This window comes from Macaca nemestrina, chromosome 5 (assembly GCF_043159975.1).
Source record: "Macaca nemestrina isolate mMacNem1 chromosome 5, mMacNem.hap1, whole genome shotgun sequence".
Classification (NCBI taxonomy): domain Eukaryota; kingdom Metazoa; phylum Chordata; class Mammalia; order Primates; family Cercopithecidae; genus Macaca; species Macaca nemestrina.
The window spans coordinates 36,411,823-36,432,896 of NC_092129.1; the positions used below are offsets into that span (position 1 = coordinate 36,411,823).

The following is a 21,074-nucleotide window of genomic DNA, read 5'->3' on the forward strand; positions in this document are numbered from 1 at the left end:
GAGAACATGGTAAATATTTTGACCAACTAAGTTGTTTAAGCACAACTTTTACAGCCACAGCCTCATTAAAAATTACAATAGACTTTCTTTGTTAACATTTTTATAATTTTAACTGTTAAAGCATCTCAATTTCCTTACATTATGGAAAATCCATATAGGGCTACATTTATATACTGTATATTTCTTCAAATAAAACTTATTAATGTGAAATGTTTGAGTACAACGATAAAGATGTGTGTTAGGAAATATCAAACTCACAATATACCAGGGGTCTATGGGACCAACTTGGTCAGCAGTCACTATTCCTTATTCTCCAATTTTACAACATACTTATGTGGCCCTTATACCAAGTGGAGAAACCTGGTCACTTAGAACTGTATACTATGATACGTTTTTGAAAGAATATAAACAAATGCTTTTAGCTTTCCAGCTCTGCCACCTGAAGGAGAGTGAAATAAATGGTGAGAACTCATCCAACTCATTTAGCACAAACGTCTTCGTTTTTCTTGGTGTACTTCTTGTTTTGGTGGACTATATCACTCAGAAGCTTCCTGAGAAAGAAAAAGGTGAAGAGAGATATTCTTGAGAGTTTGTGGGTCTCGACATGTTTTTACTCTGCCTATATACTTAATTAGTGTTTTAGCTGGTTTCAGAACTTTAGAAATAATTTTTCTTCAAAATTAGTAAGACAGGCCAAGCGCAGTGGCCCACACCTGTAATCCCAGCACTTTGGGACTCTGAGGCAGACGGACCACCTGACGTCAGGAGTTTGAGACCAGCCTGGTCAACATGGCAAAACCCTGTTTCTACTAAAAATACAAAAATTAGCCAGGCATGGTGGCGCGTGCCTGTAATCCCAGCTACTTGGGAAGCTAAGGCAGGAGAATCAGTTGAACCCAGGAGGCAGAGGTAGCAGTGAGCCAAGATTGTGCCATTGCACTCCAGCCTGGGCTACCGAGTGAGACTCCATCTCAAAAAAAAAAAAAAAAAAAAAAATAGACTTCCTGGTCTGATTCTCTAATGTGTTTGAATTTTTCCTATTTTTCCCATCTCTTTGTCTTTAATTCCACCTTTTGAGTCACATCTGCAACTTCATCCTCTAGATCTTATTGAGTGTTTTCTTTTGCCTGTCGTATTTTGAAATCCCAAGAGCTCTTTCTGTTACCTTTTCCCTTTTTAAAAACTGCCTCTGTTCCTTCTTTATGGATGCCATATATACTCTCAGCTCTCTGAGAAAAGAGTTTTCTTCTGGCTTCCACATTGTCTCTTTTTCTTCTCCCTTATTCCCCAGTGTCTAGTGGTCCTTGGCTGTCATCTTCTATTTTAAGAATTAGGCACTAAACTTTATGGCTGGGTCTTTCCAGTCTATAAGCTTCACTATAGGTTGATAAGGAAGAGAACCAGCCATTTTGTTGAGGACTCCAAATTGACAGTATCTAGTTTCCTTTCAGGCTGGTTGTTTTCCAAAGAGAGGATACTTCTAATCTGACTCAGCATATACAGTTTTCAGGCTAAATGGGCAATGAGATTGGGGAATCTTATTATTCAGCATATAGTTTTATTTAATCTCATTGTTTTCAGTATGGTGCACCTGCTCTTGGCTGTGCCTTGTGTCTTTTAGTCTGATCATCCCTCTGGTTTAAACTCTCCAGAGAGTAAACATACTGTCTAGCCCTTTTTGCAGACTTTCAATCTATCCTCTATTTCCAGCCTTATGCAAACTCCTGTCTTTAGGACTCCAAGTTCTACCCTTCTGGGGTTCTACAGTAGGACGTTCTTGGTGCTTTCCCCAAACATAAACTCTTGGTAGTCAGTGTTTACTGGTCTACTAAATTAGATTATTATTTATCTGATTTCCGGCTTCTGAATATTCCCTGTCATCTCTTACGTGTTTTCATTATTACTGTCCTCTTAATGGAATTTTAGAAGGGAGCAAGGTAAGTGTATGTGTTCAATCAAGTTGAGAAGTTTTCTCAGCTTCTGTATCTTTTCTAGCTAGAGCTTTGTATTATGTTAGGGAGTACAGTCTCTGCCTTGCTTTTGCTGGACTTTTCTCATCTTCAGCTCCCACCTGTTCTATACCTCAGCATGGTGCTCTCCTGGCTACAAAGACAGCACACAGTGTACGTTGCCTCTTCCTTTGTGAATTGAACTCAGAGGTTTTAGACAACGTAGCTAATTTTGCTTTCAGCACAATGCAGTGAATAAAGGAAGGTCATCCTAATTTAACTTAACCTTCATTTTTTTTTATAAATTATTTCAAGTTTTATTAAGAAAGATAACCATTATAGGCAGTAGAGAGCATACAAATCAAAATGTCTGAGAAAAATAAACAAATAGTAAAATGTTCACTTACCCATGATTATATGCTAATCAAAATATGATGACCACATAATATAGTATTACCTTAAATACTTAAGTTAGGCAGCACATTTATAGGATGTCCCCTTGGTAAATAAATCATTGTACTAGTCTTTAAATAGGGTTACAAAGAAATTATTACTGTTTTTTAAGACAGAGTCTTGCTCTGTTGCCTGGGCTGGAGTGCAGTGGCACGATCTCAGCTGACTGCAACCTCCACCTCCCAGGTTGAAGCAATTATCATGCCTCAGCCTCCCCAGTAGCTGGGATTACAGGCACCCACCACCACACCCGGCTGAGTTTTGTATATTTAGTAGAGACGGGGTTCCACTACGTTGAACCTCGAACTCTTGACCTCAAGTGATCCGCCCACCTCAACCTCCTAAAGTGCTGGGATTACTGGCGTGAGCCACCAAGCCTGGCCTAAGACATTATTATTATTATTATTATTATTATTATTATTGTTATTTTCAGATGGAGTCTCACTTCGTCACCCAGGCTAGAGTGCAATGGCGCAGTCTCACCTCACCTCCACCTGCCGGGTTCAAGCGATTCTCCTGACTCAGTCTCCAGAGTAGCTGGGATTATAGGCGCCCGCCACCATACCTGGCTAATTGTTGTATTTTTAGTAGAGACGGATTTTCACCATGTTGGCTAGGCTGGTCTTGAACTGCTGACCTCGTGATCCGCCTGCCTTGGTCTCTCAAAGTGCTGGGATTACAGGCATGAGCCACTGCGCCCGGCTGGGCCTAAGAAATTATTTTTAAAATTCTTATATTTCATGAGGAATGAAGCATGGCTGTAAGTTTATTTATATTCAAAACTAATTTGTTTAGACAACTACACCTTCTTTGAATTAATCTTAGGTTGATAAAAAGTTCTTGAACAGCTGAAGAATAATAGATTAATACTTAGTTTATATCTGTATTTTAAAAGTAAATACATTTCACTTTCAATTTTTATTTACAAGTACAATATATATCACCACAAAAAAGTTAGATCTTGAAAAGGATTTGAGTTTTTAGGAATAGTTCCCATTATCCTCTCCTCTCAATTCGGGTTTCATTGTGCAAATATTTTTTTCCAAGGTGTACTTGATTTGCCCTCCTGATGTCCTTAACCAGAAGGGAACCACAGAAGAAAACACTGCTGAAGACATCCATTCCCATTGCTTGCCTAGACCTGATTCACTAAGAAAATAGGAAAAGCTTAAATGAAAAACATTCTAGGGAAGTGACAAACCATATAAGGCAATGGGTGAGCCGCGATTGTGGGCGTAATTTTTTTCTCTCTCTCTTTCAACAGGGAGACACATCGCCTCTTCCTCCCACTGTCCCAGACTGTCTGCGGGCTGATGTCAGGGTTCCTCCTTCTGAGAGCCAAAAATGTTCTTTCTATTTAGCAGACGAGAATATCACCCACGGCTTCCTCTATCCTCCTGGTTAGTAGAACTCTTTTTTAGAGCAGTCGCTTAGAAAGCTCTCATCAGCTGGATGTGGGCATATGCCTTAAACATATACTCCCCACCAAAACTACCTGCTTGGGCTAAGCTAGCTGCCTGAGACACTTCCAGTGGTTGTGGCTGGCCAGAGCAGCACAGCGGCTGTAATAAAGACTAAGACATTTTGCAGTGGGACCCACACAGCAGCTCTCATCTGGCCCAGATGTTTAGAGAGCTCGGCAGGTTTAAGTTTAATTTTAAAACTGAAGATTCTTTGCAGAAGGACACAAACATCTAAAAACCCATTTCTTCTGGCTCCTGCCCAAGCTAAGGTCTGCCTGGAGAATACAGCTGTGCCCGTGAAAAGAAATTAGGCTGGGTGTTCGCTTTGGCAGAACATATACTAAAATTGGAATGATACAGAGAAGATCACCTAATAAAATAAAATAAAATAAAATAAAATAAAATAAAATAAGAAATCAGGCTGGAATTTTAGCCTGTCATTCATGCTGTAGGGCTAACAGTTTTAAACTGCAGGTGAAGCAGCCAAATGAAATTTAAGTTTTTGTTGTTGTTGTTGTTGTTGTTGTTGTTTTCAGAAAGGATCTCTTTTGGGAACCTGCCAGAGCTAGTGTGATTTCCCTAAAACTCAAGCCACTTCCCTGTGCAACAGGAAATGTCATTTTTATTAACTTGCCTATGAGATTTTCAACAATTTCACCTTCTTAGAGATTTGTAATTTAAAGATTCTGAAATTTATAATGGGCAAAAAGGCTTAATGAAAGCAAGTAGTGTTATCAATTTAAAATTCCTAACAGAGTTAGGATAAATAAACTGATATGTTTTATGTATCTAGGTACAATCAGGGGTAACAAATTTATGTAAGCCCTGTGATAAACATTAAAAATTTGCAACAGGCCAGGTGCGGTGGCTCACACCTGTAATCCCAGCACTTTGGGAGGCCAAAGTGGGTGGATCACCTTAGATCAGGAGTTCGAGACCAGCCTGGCCAACATAAGTGAAACCCTGTCCCATCTCTACTAAAAATAGAAAAATTAGCTGGGTTTGATGGTATGTACCTGTAGTACCAGCTATTCAGGAGGCTGAGGCATGAGAATGGCTTGAACCTGGTAGGCGGAGGCTGCAGTGGGCCGAGATTGAGCCACTGACTCCAGCCTTGGTGACAGAGTGAGATTCTGTCTCAAAAAAAAAAAAAAAAAAAAAAAAGTTGCAACATTTTATTAATAAAATATTTGAAATTGGTGTATAAAATTGTGTCTGTTAGGCATAAGATATTAGTTAATACATAAATGTTTGCCTGACAAGGAATAAAATTAATAATTAAACAACTTGTCTCAAAAAATTAAGGATACGGCCAGACATGGTGGCTCATGCTCGTAATCCCAGCACTTTGGAAGGTCGAGGCAGGAGGATCACTGGCTCAGGAGTTTGAGACCAGCCTGGGCAACATAGTAAGACCTTGTCAGTTTAAAAAAAAAAAATAGTAATAGTAAGGATAAAATGAAACTCTCTTCTAACTCTCCAGTATAAATTCCAATTATTTATTAAAAATAGAAGTTCTATTACTAGCAGGTTCTTATTTTCCTCTAAAACAGAGGTAATGTTATGTTGATTGCCTTTCCAACTTTCAGGGCTTAGTTAAAAAGGTAGAAGAGGCTTTTTGTGGAGTCGGAGAACTATAAACACCATGTGAAATCTTAAGAAAAAGAGCTACTTGTTTCTTCGTGTCTTTTGGTGTCTACTCATTGGCCTCTCATTGAAGAATTAGTTACCCAGGCAGGATGGTGCACGCCTGTAATCCCACCTACTCGGGAGGCTGAGGCAGGAGGATCACTTGAGTGCAGGAGCTCGAGATCAGCCTGGGTAAAATGGCAAGACTCTGCCTCAATAGTAATTAAAAAAAAAGAATTAGTTAAGATATCCAAGTATAGTTTATTATAGTATAAAAAGTATTATAATAGAAACTTAATATAAGTGGAATTGTGCACTATTTGTGTTTCTGTGACTGCCTTATTTCACTCAATGTCCTCAACTTTCATTTATGTTCTTATATATTACAGAATCTAAAATAGTCAAATTCATAGAATCAGAGAGTGAAATGGTGGTTGCCGGGGGCTGGGGGAGGGAGAAATGGGGAGTTCCTAATTAATGGGCATAAAGTTTCAGTTAAGCAAGATAAATAAGCTCTGGGGATCTTCTGTACAGTATTGTATCTAGAGTCAACAGTACTTAAAAAATTGTTAACAGAGTAGATCTCATGTTAAGTATTCTTACCAAAATGAAATTAAATGAAAAAGGATTTGAATAAACATTTATAGGTTTGCAGCTTTTAATCCTCACAATAATTCTATGAGTCAGATGCCATGAGACGAAGTACAGAGGGATGCAGCACTTTGCCCGAGGGGTGCAGTTGTGAGCAGCAGAGCTAGGGTTCCCACTTGGGCGGTCTGCTTCCAGAGCACACTCGCTGTTAACACTCACTGTGCTGGACAGCACAGCCATAAATCCTGAGAGCCCATGATTTGTGGTGTTCCCTTCAGCAGTCCTGTATTGGTCAGTTCTCATACTAATAAAGGCATACCCAAGACTGGATAATTTATAAAGAAAAGGGGTTTAATGGACTCACAGTTCCACATGGCTGGTGATGCCTCACAATCATTAGGGAAGGCGAAGGAAGAGCAAAGAGACATCTTACATGGCGGCAGGCAAGAAACAGTGTGTGCAGGGGAACTCCTCTTTATAAAACCATCAGATCTCGTGAGACTTATTCACTATCACGAGAACAGCATGGGAGAGACCCGCCCTCTTGATTCAGTTACCTTGCACCGGGTCCCTCCCACAACACGTGGGAATTACAGGAGCTACAATTTAAGATGAGACTGAGAGGGACACAGCCAAACCATATCAGTCTCTATCAAGTAAAAACTCATTTTCTTCAGAAAATTTTATTTTGGAAAACAGTTATCTATAATAACATTATTTTGTGCACATCCAATAGCTACGCATATATATCTGGCATTCTGTTTGTTTCCTAGGACTGCTGGAAAAATTACCAAAAAAGATTGAGTGAAAACAAAAATGTATTATCTCACAGTTCTGGAGATCAGAAGGCTAAAGTCAAGGTGTTCACAGCCATGCACTTTTTGAAGGCTCTAGGGGAAAATCCTTCCTTGTCTCTCCCAGCTTCTGGTAGCTCCAGGCATTCCTTGGCATGTACTGGTATCACTCAAACCTCTGCCTCCATCTTAACAAGACTTTCTCCCCTGTGTTTGTCCTCTTCCCAAATCTCCTTCTCCTTATTAAGACACTAGTCACTGGATTTGCAGTCCACCCCTAAATCCAGGATCGTCTCATCTAGAGACTCCTAGCTACATCCGCAAAGACCTATTTCCAAATAAGTTTATATTCACAGGGATGAAAGGAATGGTTAGGACTTGGATGAAGCTTTTTTGGATCACAGTTCAACCCACTACAGACATAAAACTGCCTGCATTATTAATGACTTCTGTTAGAAAGTACTATTTCTGTGCTTTGACTGTTAATAAATTTATATTAATATGTAATAGTAATAGCCCTATTGTGCAGTATGTCATATTTTCTCTTATAGCTAGATCTAATAAGATCCATTTGTTTTGCAGCCATCAATAGAACTTCTGATAGCCAATATGATGCTTTAATTATGAGCAATTTGGTACCTATGTATGAAGAATTCAGAAGTAAGTATGTATTTAGAGTATTAATTTTAAAATAGTTAAGTGACTCCCTGAACTTCCAAACTAAACACATTTTTTTAATTGCAATTTGTTCCTGATATTAAGGTCATTTTGTTCTAATGGTTTAAATATAGGTACAGGAAGGATCCCTCACATAGATTCTTTTCAACTTTGACTTCGAGTGACTTGTTGCTAGAATTCTGATAATTTGTTTTTAACCCTTAATTTGATTACTGCCACTCACTAAAAGTAAATGAAAGGTAAATGTTCATCCCCAGAGTAATAATTAATCAGGCAACATATGTGTTCTGATTATTTTTAACACTCGCTGTCCCATAAGCAACTCAGCCGTAGGGAGAAATTTGGAGGCATATTTAACTGTAATTTCAAGACTATAACTACAACAACAAAAAGCTGTCATCAATGTAGCTGTTTATTTTTGCTTGTGAAGCCTGTTCTGGAGAATTACCCAATCACCACTGACAATGATTAAAGCAGAATTTCATGCTATTTAAATATACTTGTCTATAATAGAAAATATTGTCACATTCGACTGAAGTAGACATTTTAAACACTTTATTTTTTTTTTTTTAGAAATGTGGGACTACTTCCACAGTGTTCTTCTTATAAAACACGCCACAGAAAGAAATGGAGTAAATGTGGTTAGTGGACCAATATTTGATTATAATTATGATGGCCATTTTGATGCTCCAGAGGAAATTACCAAGTAAGTGTTTGACTTTTTGATTTATCAATAGGTCTCATGAGGGGAAATTCCAATATTTTAAGTAAAGTTTAATACTTTAAATATTACATAATGCATTCATAGACAAATGTTATTGTTGACTATTTTCAATCTAAATATTTTCCTAAATATTTAGGAAAAAACTTATATTGCAAAAAATTTAAATTAAGGGGCAAAGAAAACACTTCCTGGAAAAGTTTAGCAAAAATGTCATTTGGAATGCTAAATTAATGGGCAAAGATAACATGAAATTTTGTAAAGGCTAAGGAGGTAGAGAAAACTTGATGTACTATCAGTGAATATAAAACCAATCCAACAATACATGAAAAAAAAGTCAAGTAAAGACTAAGGTAAATTTTACAAGAATGGTGAAAAGTCATGTAAAGACTAAGGTAAATTTTACAAGAATAGTGAACAATTCATAAAAGCATTTCCCAGGAGACAATGTAGGTAAATTTCATGATGCAGAGAACTAGTCCTAACTAAACTTTACATTGTAGTACTAAGCCTGGTCATAACAGGTTGCTAAGAATTAGTTTTGAATGCAGAGCACAGTAATAGAGTTTTAGAGAAGTTTCATCTACCATTTCTCTTTATTATCAAAACATATGAAGGACCAAACTAAACAACTATACTAAGCCTAGATTATGTAAAGCAATGATTTCTACCTGTACCTTCTGATAAAGTAACATTTATGACTAGTAAGTGTGTGGCCTTGTTCTATTTTTTTCACCATGTCTTTATTTCAATGTTGAATGAATACTGAATCAATATTTCAGTATTGGCTCTATCTTTCACAATTTCTTAATTCTAATAATTCTAACTTTGACAGCATTTTACTATATGCTAGGTACTTTTTAAAGAACTCACATATACATCAGTTAAACCGCAAAGATACCCTAGTTAGGTTCCATTAGCCCCCGGTTAGAGTTAAAGAAACTGAGGTTAAACAACTTATCTAAATTCTGCAACTAATAAGTGGTAAAGCCAGAATATGAACCTGGACGGCCTGGCTCTGAGTCCATGTTCTAAATCACAGTAATACATTTCTATTTATACCAGCTTGCGTTCCTTTGGTGGAGTCAGATTTTGCACTTAAAACTTTTGAAAACACTTTCATGTTCATTATCTGAAACCAAAGTACTGTCACATCAGTTGTATGGATTTATCCCCATGTCTACACTGTGAAGTTGATAGCACAGAATCACATCCTTGGAAAGCTGAGGAAACTCAGTAAATGATAGAATTAGAGGATGAGTGAAAGTCCAAACATTTTGTGGAAGTGCACGGCTGGAGGTGGAATCTGGGCTCCTTCATTCTCAGCTTCTGCTGTATTAGTAAACACTACTGTGAAGTATGAAGTCAACAAAACGAGGAAATGCAGGAGGCAGAATATCATGCTCTGCTTCTTTTTTTTTTTCCTTCTTTTTTTTTTGTAGTCTAATATTTTTTTATGTTAGAATGACCAAGCTTGGACTTCTGCTGTAATCTCTATTCTGGCTGATGGGAGTAAAAAATATGTAAGACTTTGTGGTTTTTATTTATTACTTTCTTTTACTATATTTTTACTTTGGCATTTCTTTAAAACTATATGAAGACATTTATTGACCTGGTGCAGTGTCTCATGCCTGTCATGCCAACACACTGAGAGGCTGAGGTGGGAGGATCATTTGAGCCCAGGAGTTTAAGACCAGCTTGGGCAACAAAGTGAGAAACCATCTTTATTAAAAAAAAAAAAAAATCCAAAGTACCATTAGAAGTAGATATATATATATGTGTGTGTGTGTGTCTTTACATAGTTTTTTTCATATATATATTTGCATATTTATACCAGCTTGTATTCCTTTGGTGGAGTCAGATTTTGCACTTAAAACTTTGCATGTAAGTTATTTAAAAAGTACCTAGCATATAGTAAAATGCTGTCAAACTTAGAATTATATGAATTGTTATTTTACATATATATGAAAAAACTATGTAAACACACTTATCACCTTTAGAAGCAAAAGTATAATAACATCAAAACATGTTTTCAATTATGTTTTGTAAGACATATAGCGAACACTGACATTCCCATCCCAACGCACTACTTTGTGGTGCTGACCAGTTGTAAAAACAAGAGCCACACACCGGAAAACTGCCCTGGGTGGCTGGACGTCCTACCCTTTATCATCCCTCACCGACCTACCAACGTGGAAAGCTGTCCTGTGAGTACGCTTTGGGAGGGTCCAGGACATGAGAAAATGAGTCAGAGCTCTTTTGGGCTCTCATAAAAGTGACTCTAAAATGTATTTTCTTAAGTGTTTCATGGAAAAAGTTGTAATACTTCATTTTTAGGCTTTTCCTTAGACTATTGATCTCTATGTAATTAATATTAATTTAAATATATATCTGCATAGTTGAACATATGTATACCTCATGTATTTTATTTATATGTTTTATTCACATTCACTAAGAATGAAAGAGATGAAATCTTGTTAATCTCTTTTTTCTTTTTTTATTTATGACATGACAATTGTATGTATTTATGAGGTATAGTGGGATGTTTAAATGCATGCATACTTTGTATACTGATGAAATCAGGATAATTAACATATCTACTACTTCAAACGTTTATCATTTCTTTGTGGTAATAACACTCAAAGTCCTCTCTTCTAGCTGTCTTGAAATATACAATACATTGTTATTAACTACAGCCACTCTACTATGTAATAGAAACACCAGAACTTATTTTTATTCTGGTCACAAATCTTAAAGTTATTCCCAATGTTAGCACTAAATTAATGTTTCTGAATGAGTATGTACATGTAAAAATTCCATCAACTTGAGCCATGAGGTGTGAAATTGATTATACACATGCACACACAAATACACACAGTTCAAGTAACATTCTTTTTTTAAACATCATTTATTAGGCTACCTCAAAATCCTTTTTGAATCAAGGCAGATTATATGTAAGTAGTTAATTCAACTTGCATATAAATTCCTTATAGAAAAAATATGTATCCTGGAACTTAGGTTTTACTGAAGTCATTCAACAAATATATTGAGTACCTATTAAGCACACAGTATCATGATAGAAACTCTTTAGAATGCACAAAGGAGGAACACATTGTCCCTGCTTTTAAAGAGTTCATATACAACTTCAATTTATATATGAGATATAGACACACAATTTAGTCAGTCAACAATGCAAGAATTATTCTAAAAACTAAAAAATAAAAGAGGTTGCAAAGTTGGGATCAACTGACAATGTTAAAAGGATTTAATATTTGAAATTAAAATCACATTTGGCTGGAATGATCAGTAAAGATTTCATAAAATAAAGTGTAAGTAGGGCTGTGCCCGAAGGATGGATAGAATTTGAGTATATTGAGAAGACTACAAAGAGTCTTCCATGGAGGGTGGGTATGAAGAATGAAGAGGATTTAGTAACTGATTGGATACAAGAGCCCCCACCCCAAAAGGAAACTTAAAGATGAATCAGATTTGAATGTTGGTAATTAGGAAAAAGGCAGAAAGAGGAAAGTTAGGAATAAGAACTTTTTGGTTGGTAGATAGGATAAGCTAAAGCTAGGCATTTTAAATTTGTGGAAATGGGTATTGATGTGGAAAGTCCCATAGGCAATTAGAGCCTGAGAATTAAAGCTTGGCATCTAGGCCAATTGGGATTCATCTATATCTTTCAGGTGTTCAACACTGTTCAACACATGAGTGCCTTCACCATGCTGTGCACTATAGAAGGTACTCACAATTAGAAATCCAGGAAAACATTAGAAGAAAGAGATAAGTGATGTAAGAGAGGGACAGATAAACTGCTATAGTAGGATTTCAGAGGAGAATGATTTCCTGACAGGGAGGGTAACATTTCAGTTGGGTCATGCAGATACGATTTTACTTGAGTGTTTAAATTGTTTATAGAAGGTGGCCAAGTTTAGAGGCTGAATAGTGAGCCACTCACTATTCTTAAAATGAGGAAGAAGAGTTTCTAAACAGGAAACTATCAGGATATGTTGTTGAACTGAATCCCTTCCTACTTTTCCTGTCAGCATTTTATTTGGTTGAGACAAGGGTAAGCCATTATTCTTTACTTCCTCTTCCAATGACAGACATCAATGACTGATATGGTGTGGTACTCTACCATGAAATCCGGATTAAACTGTTCATTCTTACAGAGGTTCTAGGTAGACATAATGGAGTGATTACAATGAGTACACAAAGAAAAAAACATTTGCTATCCCTGGTCTGGGCCCTTTTGACCTTCTATTAGGACTCTTGAAAATGAATCTTAAGTAGATTTGTGGTCTCCTCTTCTCTTCTCATCTGTCAGTGTGCACTACTACCAACTTACTCATCTTAAAATTTAGTCTATATTTTGTCATAGCCTCTCACCCCAAAATTTTTGATTATGCTGAACAATAACAACAAAATACAAAGGAGCAAACAAAAACAACTTCCAGCCTGTACTTAAGTCTCTTCACAATTTACCCTCAGTTGACCTTACAGGCTAATGTTCCAGGCCAACTGGAGCCCTTGAAATTACTTGAGCACATCTTGAGTTTGCTTACCTCCTCACTGTTGCCTATGTTCTTCTCTCCTCTATAATTCTCTTCTTTTTCATCTGCTAAAAATTCCACCTGGGAGTCAAGGTAAAATGCAAATAATATGAAGCTTTCCTTGATTATTCAAAGTAGAAGTGATCTCTCCAAATTAATAGAGCATCATCTTTATTGAATAGGACATCATCAGTAATAAATTGGACATATCCAAGATTTTGAGGAATTTGCAGTATAGTAATAAGAATGTGACATCTATACAGATAATTATGAGACAAAATGCAATGAGTATAAAGCAAACTTAAGCCAAGCTATGATTATAAAAGAGTTTGCAAAGTTAATAAGAGTAGCTGTCAATTAGATATGGGTAAGGAAAAGGCAAGATGAGAGAGAGGCAAAGATGACTAAAAATCCAGGGCATGACTAACCAGGAAATGTATACGACAGATAATCTTTTGTTTTGAGAAGGATGGATTTGCTCTTGGTGGTCTTCAGTTTGACAGACTAGTTGAATATTTAGGAGGATATATGAGAAATAGTATAAAATAGAACTTAAATACATGGATTTTGGAGTTGGACATCCTGGGTTCAGTGAATGACTTGGTTTCTTTGGGTAAGTATGTTAGTTTCCTCATCTGTTATATCTAATAAGGATAAAATATTCACCTTCTTTTATGAAGTTTGTAAAGATAAAAGAAAATAATCTGTATAAAACCCTAAGACTTCCCAATATAAAAAAAGGTGGCTATTACAAAGGAATCATATCTTATGATAAAGTTACATTCTAAAGTCAATAGAGGCCAGGCGCAGTAGCTCACACCTGTAATCACAGCACTTTGGGAGGCCGAGGCAGGCACATCACCTGAGGTCAGGAGGTCGAGACCAGCCTGGCCAACATGGTGAGACCGCGTCTCTACTAAAAATACAAAAATTAGGCCAGGTGTGATGGTGCATGCCTGTCATTCCAGCTACTCGGGAGGCTGAGGCAGGAGAATTTATTGAAACTGGGAAGTAGAGGTTGCAGTGAGTGGAGATCGTACCACTGCACTCCAGCCTGGCCAACAGAACAAGACTCTGTCTTAAAATAAAATAAAATAAAGTAGTCAATAGAGAGTGAAATTGGATCTCCTACATGCAAATCATCCAGAAAGTATAGTACATTCACAAACTGTTTCTTAGTAAGTCTAAACTAGCCAATATTTCCAATAGTATTTGGATAGGTAATTGTGCTTTGATGCACCTGATAAAATAGATGGCTTGCTTTAAGCATTGCATTGTATGAAAACTCTGTACTTCAAGTATTTGAATTACACAATGTACAGAAGTACTCCCAATATTAAGAGGTTAGAGGGAACTGAGATCAAGCTATAGGAATGATAGATTCACAATTTTATCCCACACTTGGTGTAAGGAATTAGATCATATTTTCTTATTTATTTTGTCCTTTCCTTGTTCCTTTCATCTTTTCTTCCCTCCTTTTTCCTTTTCCCTCCTCCTGTCATCTTTGTACTGTTAAATTTCTGTCAGATAAATGAGAATGTAGCCATGAGTTCAAGTGACTTTCCTTGTAAGTTACTCAGCAGATATGGAAAATACAGATATGAAACTTGGAGGAGAAATCAGAACTGCAGATCTAGATTTGGGATTAAATCATGGGTGTGAAATACAATTGCCAAAGGGGAGAAAGTGGAAAGAAAAGATCCCAAATCAAATTGAGGAAAATGTCTATGCTTCCAGGAAGTATAGTCATCTGAGGAAACAGAAGGTATTATCAAACAAGTAAACAGTACAACTATGGATAACAAAGGAGGAACTTCAGAAGCCTGGGGTAGTTAACTAATTGAAAAGTCTGAGGACACCCCATTCAGTGAGGTCGTCATTGACAAAGTAGTTGCATTAGCATGATAGCAGCAATCACTGGACTGTAGTGGCTAAGGAGAGAGAATAAGAATGTGGACAGGACAGAAAAATGCTGAAATCAATATTGTCTCAAAAAATGAGTTGTACTTTTGGGATATACAATACACTTAATTCTGTAACAGGTCATTTGTACACACACACACACGTACCCCCCTCTGCACACATATATTAATATCAAAGTATATTCAAATATAGCTCATAAAACTGTGTAGCCTATTCTGTTGGCATGGACTGGTGCAGCAAGGGCAGTTGTCTACAGCTGGCTTCTGTTCAGATTAGTTGGTGCCAGCGACTTACTCAGTGTTAAATACCTTAAGTATCGTCTCTGCATAAGTATAGTTTTGTGCTATGCTTTGTGGTCATTTCCCTGCAAATTTAAAAGAAGGAAGACTGTCAGGTGCTGGGTAAACATTTAGTTGGATGGATGCCGAATAAGTCAGGAGAGAGTAGAGTCATATAAACCAAATGGGAGAAAACGTTATGGAAAAAAGTGATCAAAGATATTAGGTGCTACTGAAATGGGCAACAGTAAAGGCAGAATAGAAAGACTTTGAATTAGACTCCCATTGAAAGAATGAACTCAAACTAACATAGTGAATTTTTTTTTTTTTTTTTTTTTTTAATATTAGCTCGCTTTGTGAATCTGACACAAGTGCTTTAGAGGTTAGGAACAAAAAGTATTTCCTCTTACACTTCCTCTGGCTCAGATAGTGGCTATCTGTATTAAGCCTGCATACTTAAACAAGTAAACCACTGCGTCGAAGTCAAATGAGAATCATGAAAATACAGTAATCTGATTAAACAAACTTTGAAACTTTCTTATTATGTGAAAAGTTAACTGAACTTTAGCAATATCATAAGAATACCAGAAAATTATTCTTTATAATAAAGAATAAAGAATGTGATAGAAACCCATGTTTCTAAATTATTGAACTAACTTTCACATTGTAAAAAAAATTAAAAATAAAACGGTCGAGAAATAACTGAAAAGATGCACAAATATAACAATAGTCAGCATAATAAAATAAAAATGGCATAAAACACTACTTTACACCCATGGTTTGGCAAAGATGTGGGGAAACGGGAATTATCTTTCACTGCCTATTGAACTGTAAATTGGTATGAAGACTTTGAGGAGTGCTGGGTTTAATATCTGATAAAGTTAAAATTTAATGTACTCGGTGGCACGTAGTGGCTCATGCCTGGAATCCCAGCACTTTGGGAGGCCAAGACAGGTGGATCACCTGAGATCAGGAGTTTAAGACTAGCCTGGCCAACATGGTGAAACTCCATCTCTACTAAAAATATTAAAAAATTAGCTAGATGTGGTGGTGGGTGCCTGTAATCCCAGCTACTTGGGAGGCTGAGGCTGGAGAATTGCTTGAACCTAGGAGGTGGAGGTTGCAGTGAACTGAGATCACGCCATTGCACTCCAGCCTGGGTGACAGAGTGACAATGTCAAAAAAAAAAAAATTGAATGTACTCTATGGCCCAGCAATTTTATTAATATATCCTAGAAACTCATGCTCTTGAACACAGGAGACATATACCAAGTTATTTATTATAGCATTATTTATAATAAAAATTTTATCAACATGTAATGAAAATTTTAATTGTGCTGCATTTAAATGAGGAAATATCAAACCACAGCTAAGAACAAGTCACTTAACAAGACCTAGATATATCACTATAGATTACAAACATTAATACCGAATAAAAAAATTTGTAGAATACCACTTATAATATTAACATAAGTTTAAAAACTCATCAATAGTACATATTGTATAGTGATGTACAGTAAAAGTTTGAAAAAACAGACTGGGATTCACCCTGATATAAGGATGTTTAGTTCTGAACAGAGGAGCACTGGGGACTTAACTTCATCTGCAATATTTAATTTCATTAAAAAATTTATATCTGAAATAAACATAAAAATGGATAAATTTTGACTACTGAGGCCAGGCGCGGTGGCTCAAGCCTATAATCCCAGCACTTTGGGAGGCCGAGACGGGCGGATCACGAGGTCAGGAGATCGAGACCATCCTGGCTAACACGGTGAAACCCCGTCTCTACTAAAAATTACAAAAAACTAGCCGGGCGAGCGGATCACGAGGTCAGGAGATCGAGACCATCCTGGCTAACACGGTGAAACCCCGTCTCTACTAAAAATTACAAAAAACTAGCCGGGCGAGGTGGCAGGCCCCTGTAGTCCCAGCTACTCGGGAGGCTGAGGCAGGAGAATGATGTAAACCCGGGAGGCGGAGCTTGCAGTGAGCTGAGATCCGGCCACTGCACCCCAGCCTGGGCGGCAGAGTGAGACTCCGTCTCAACAAAACAAAACAAAACAAAACAAAACAAAAAAAAAAATTTTGACTACTGTGTTCTATGTTAGTTATGGTATACTTTGTGCTTTTCTTTTTATTTTAAAAACTAAATTTAGCTGTATCAAATTAAGATTTAAGGAGGTAAATATCATCGGCAAAAAGACAACTTCTAAGCAATAAAAATATTTCTGTTCATGAAAAGTACCACCTTGTGAAAAAGAAAGTGTTGTGCTTTTCTTTTTCAGGAAAGTAAACCGGAAGCTCTTTGGGTTGAAGAAAGATTTACAGCTCACATTGCCCGGGTCCGTGATGTAGAGCTTCTCACTGGGCTTGACTTCTATCAGGATAAAGCGCAGCCTGTCTCTGAAATTTTGCAGCTAAAGACATATTTACCAACATTTGAAACCACTATTTAACTTAATAATGTCTACTTAATGTATAATTTACTGTATAAAGTAATTTTGGAAAAATGTAAATGATTTTTTCTGGAGAATTATAAAATAAAGTTTTCTATTTTTCCTTAAGTCCCCTAAAAGCCATAATTTTTATCATTCCCTTTTCTCTTTTTCATTTCTATGAATATGTATTATATTAAAGTTATATTTTTCACACAGATGATGCTATCTTACACCTTCCCTTTTTTGTTGGATTTTTAAACTCTAATCTCATGACAGATTATACCTTCCTTATTACATGTTTTATCTCAGAATCTTTGAATATATTTTTCTGCCCAGAATTATCTAAACAAAAGGGAGAACAAAAGAAGTATGTCTCACTTGGGAACTGAATCAGCTCTAAATCAGTTTTGTTGTAAAACTTTTTGTATTTGATTGGCAATACTGATTAAAATTTAAAATGCACAGAACTTTTACGCTGTAATTTCACCTGTAAAAACTGTCCCAACAGATGTGCTTGACACAAATGCATGAAAATGACATCTTTTATGATAGCAAAACACAGAAAACAACCTAAAAGACTGGTTAAGCAAATTATGAAATTTGTTTAAGCAAATATTGTTCCACCTCTATAAAGACAGAAGTAGATCTATATATATCTTGAATGTATCACTATTGTTAGGTGAGAAAGCAAGTGGTAGAACAATGTATGTAGTCTACTGTCATTTTTCAGGGGTCAGCAAACTTTTCTGTAAGGGACTAGATGGTAAATTTTTTAGACTATACAATCTCTGTTACAACTACTTACTCTGCTGTGGCATCAAGAAAGCAGCCATAGATAATACAAAAAAGAAATAAGAGTTGTTGTTCTATTAGTCTGCTTTCACACGGCTATAAAGAAATACCTGAGACTGGGTAGTTTATAAAGAAAAGAGGTTTAATTGATTCACTGTTTCGCATGGCTGGGGAAGCCTCAGGAAACTTACAATCACGGCAGAAGGAGAAGGGGAAGCAAGCACTTTCTTCACAAGGCGAAAGGACGAAAGGACGGAGTGAGTGTAAGCAGATAAAATGCCAGACACTTATAAAACAATCAGATCTCATGAGAACTCACTCACTATTATGAGAACAGCATGGGGAAAACTGCCCCCACGATCCAAACACTTCCCTCTCTCAGCACGTGGGGATTACAATTCGAGATGAGATTTGGGTGGGGACACAGATCCAGACCATATCACTTATGTTCCAATAAAACTTTATTTACAAAAACAAGTAGAGGGCCAGATTGGGTCCCTGGGCTGTAGTTTGTCAGCCCCCAATTTATATAATAAAATCTGGGCTGGGGAAAGCAGGAATTAATAGAAAAAAGAGAAAAAAAGATAACATTTTTATGTTTTGCTCTTTGTACTGCCTGAAGTTTTTTTTTGTTTTGTTTTTGTTTTTTTAAACTCTCTATATGTATTTCTTGAATTTTCAAAATAGAGTTATGAACCAAAGAGATCCCAGCAATTATTTCAGGGGCAATACTATTGGTCAATTTTGGGGTTGCTAGACTGGCAATTTTCCAGATTCTTCTCTGATATAAAGATAAGTTCATCCAGGGACACAGGCTTTGTAGCTAATGAAAAATCTTGTGACCTGCGCTTCAAGGAATACAAATTCTATTTCTATTAGAATTTCAATTGAATTATGGTTATTAATTGCAACCAATTGACATGTTAGTTTATTCCCACTGAATTTTTTTTAACATAGTTTCTTCACATGTAGAATTTAGGTCAAAGATGTATGCAGTGCAAAGTGTGCAATACAGAGAGGCTGCAAGTTAAGACACAAATAGGAAATTATTTCCGGATACACAGCAACAACGTTAATACTCTTCATATAGAGACAATTTTTCCAATCAATGTTCACCTGCCCCACCATGGCCGGGAAACTAAATAAGATCACCTGGAATTTAGAACTCACAATAGGAAGACAGATGGTGGATGTTTACAACCCTGAACGGAGTTTAATAACCCTGGATTTCCTCATTACTTCTGAGTTGGCCTGAAAGTGGCTAAATTGTTGTTATAAAAATAAAAAGAGAAAAATTAAAACTACATTTTTTTTTTTGAGATGGAGTCTCGTTCTGTCACCAGGCTGGAGTTCAGTGGTGTGATCTCAGCTCACTGCAACCTCCGCCTCCCGGGTTCAAGTGATTCTCCTGCCTCAGCCTCCCGAGTAGCTGGGACTACAGGTCCCCGCCACCACGTCCAGCTAATAAAATTATATTTTTTACACAGAGATTGTGCAATATTATATCTTCCTTTTGCATATTCATTATTCCATTAACAAGAAATATGTATATGTAAAGCCATTTTGAATGAATGAATACCAGTGATTTAATGGATCATGAAATTATAGAGGATTTGGTACATCTACTTAATAACTTTGAGTATGTAGCCTATATTTACAATGAACTTGTTTTATTTTTAAAAATCTGAAAAAGTAAGCAATAAAGTTAGTTACACTTCAAAATATTTAGAAAGGATTTTATATGTACACAAAGTTTGCAAGAATAGTATAGGCCGGGCACTGTGGCTCACACCTGTAATCCTAGCACTTTTGGGAGGCTGAAGTGGGCAAATTACTTGAGATCAGGAGTTCAAGACCAGCCTGGGAAACACGGTAAGACCCTGTTTCTATTTTAAAAAGAATAGTATGAAGAAAAGAACTCCTTATAACCCTTACCCAGCTACCTCAATTAACATTCTCAGTATGTACATTTATATATAGTTTTATTTCTACCCCTGTACTTCTGGGAGTACATTGTAGTGATCATGCCCATTAACGCTGAATACTTCAGTGTGCAAAGATCAAGGACATTAACTCACAGTAAGTTTAATGTCGGTACGATGCTACAAATCATCTAATTTATGAACCTATCAATTTTTTTCATGTTTTCAACTATTTTTTAATGATATTTTCTTTTTTGGTCTGGGATCTGGAAGAGAATCATTCATTGTATTACTTTTTTCTCTTTGGTCTCTTGTAATGTTCAACAGTTCCTCAGCGTTTAACAAATAATGTTGATACTTTTGAGGAGTCCAGGTCATTTATTTTGTAGACCGTCCCTCAATTGGGTTTGTCTGGCATTTCCAGATGACTGGATTAACACAGTGCATTTTTGGCAGGGACACTACATTAGTGACATTTGTCCTCAGCGCTTCATATTTGGAAGCACATGATGTTCATTTGTGCCATCACTAATCCATGCCAGATTTGATCACTTGGTGACGTTAGTGTTCATAAGGTTCTCTTCTGTAAAGACAATATTTTTCCATTAGTAATTTATAAGTTATTTGTAGAAGGATATTGAGACCCTACACATATCCTGATTCTCATTAAATTTTTACCCAACAGCTTCAGTAGCTGTTAACAATCTTTCCCTGATTCAGTTTGTACGATGGCAGTTGCGAAGGGAGTGATTCTTAAAAACTCCATTATTTTACGTTTATTAGCATTCTACTATAAGCAAAAGTGTTCTCTTCTTATTTATTTATTTATTTATTATTGTTTGTACAGACTTATCTTTTTTTTATTCCAACGGATTAGAATACAT

General features: G+C 36.5%; 1 protein-coding gene across 2 annotated transcripts in view; it reads left to right on the forward strand.

The window, feature by feature from the left end:
- The window catches only part of LOC105465609 (ectonucleotide pyrophosphatase/phosphodiesterase 3), a 100,296-nt gene extending 82,694 nt beyond the window's left edge, over window positions 1-17,602 (forward strand). For both annotated transcript variants that reach the window (XM_011714141.2, XM_011714142.2), the window contains exons 22-26: window positions 3,667-3,802; window positions 7,462-7,539; window positions 8,131-8,263; window positions 10,329-10,485; window positions 17,324-17,602. In XM_011714141.2, coding sequence (XP_011712443.2) covers window positions 3,667-3,802; window positions 7,462-7,539; window positions 8,131-8,263; window positions 10,329-10,485; window positions 17,324-17,494 — 675 coding nt within the window. In that variant the 3' untranslated portion in view covers window positions 17,495-17,602. The remainder of the gene's footprint in view (window positions 1-3,666; window positions 3,803-7,461; window positions 7,540-8,130; window positions 8,264-10,328; window positions 10,486-17,323) is intronic.
- The last annotated feature ends 3,472 nt before the right edge of the window (window positions 17,603-21,074 follow it).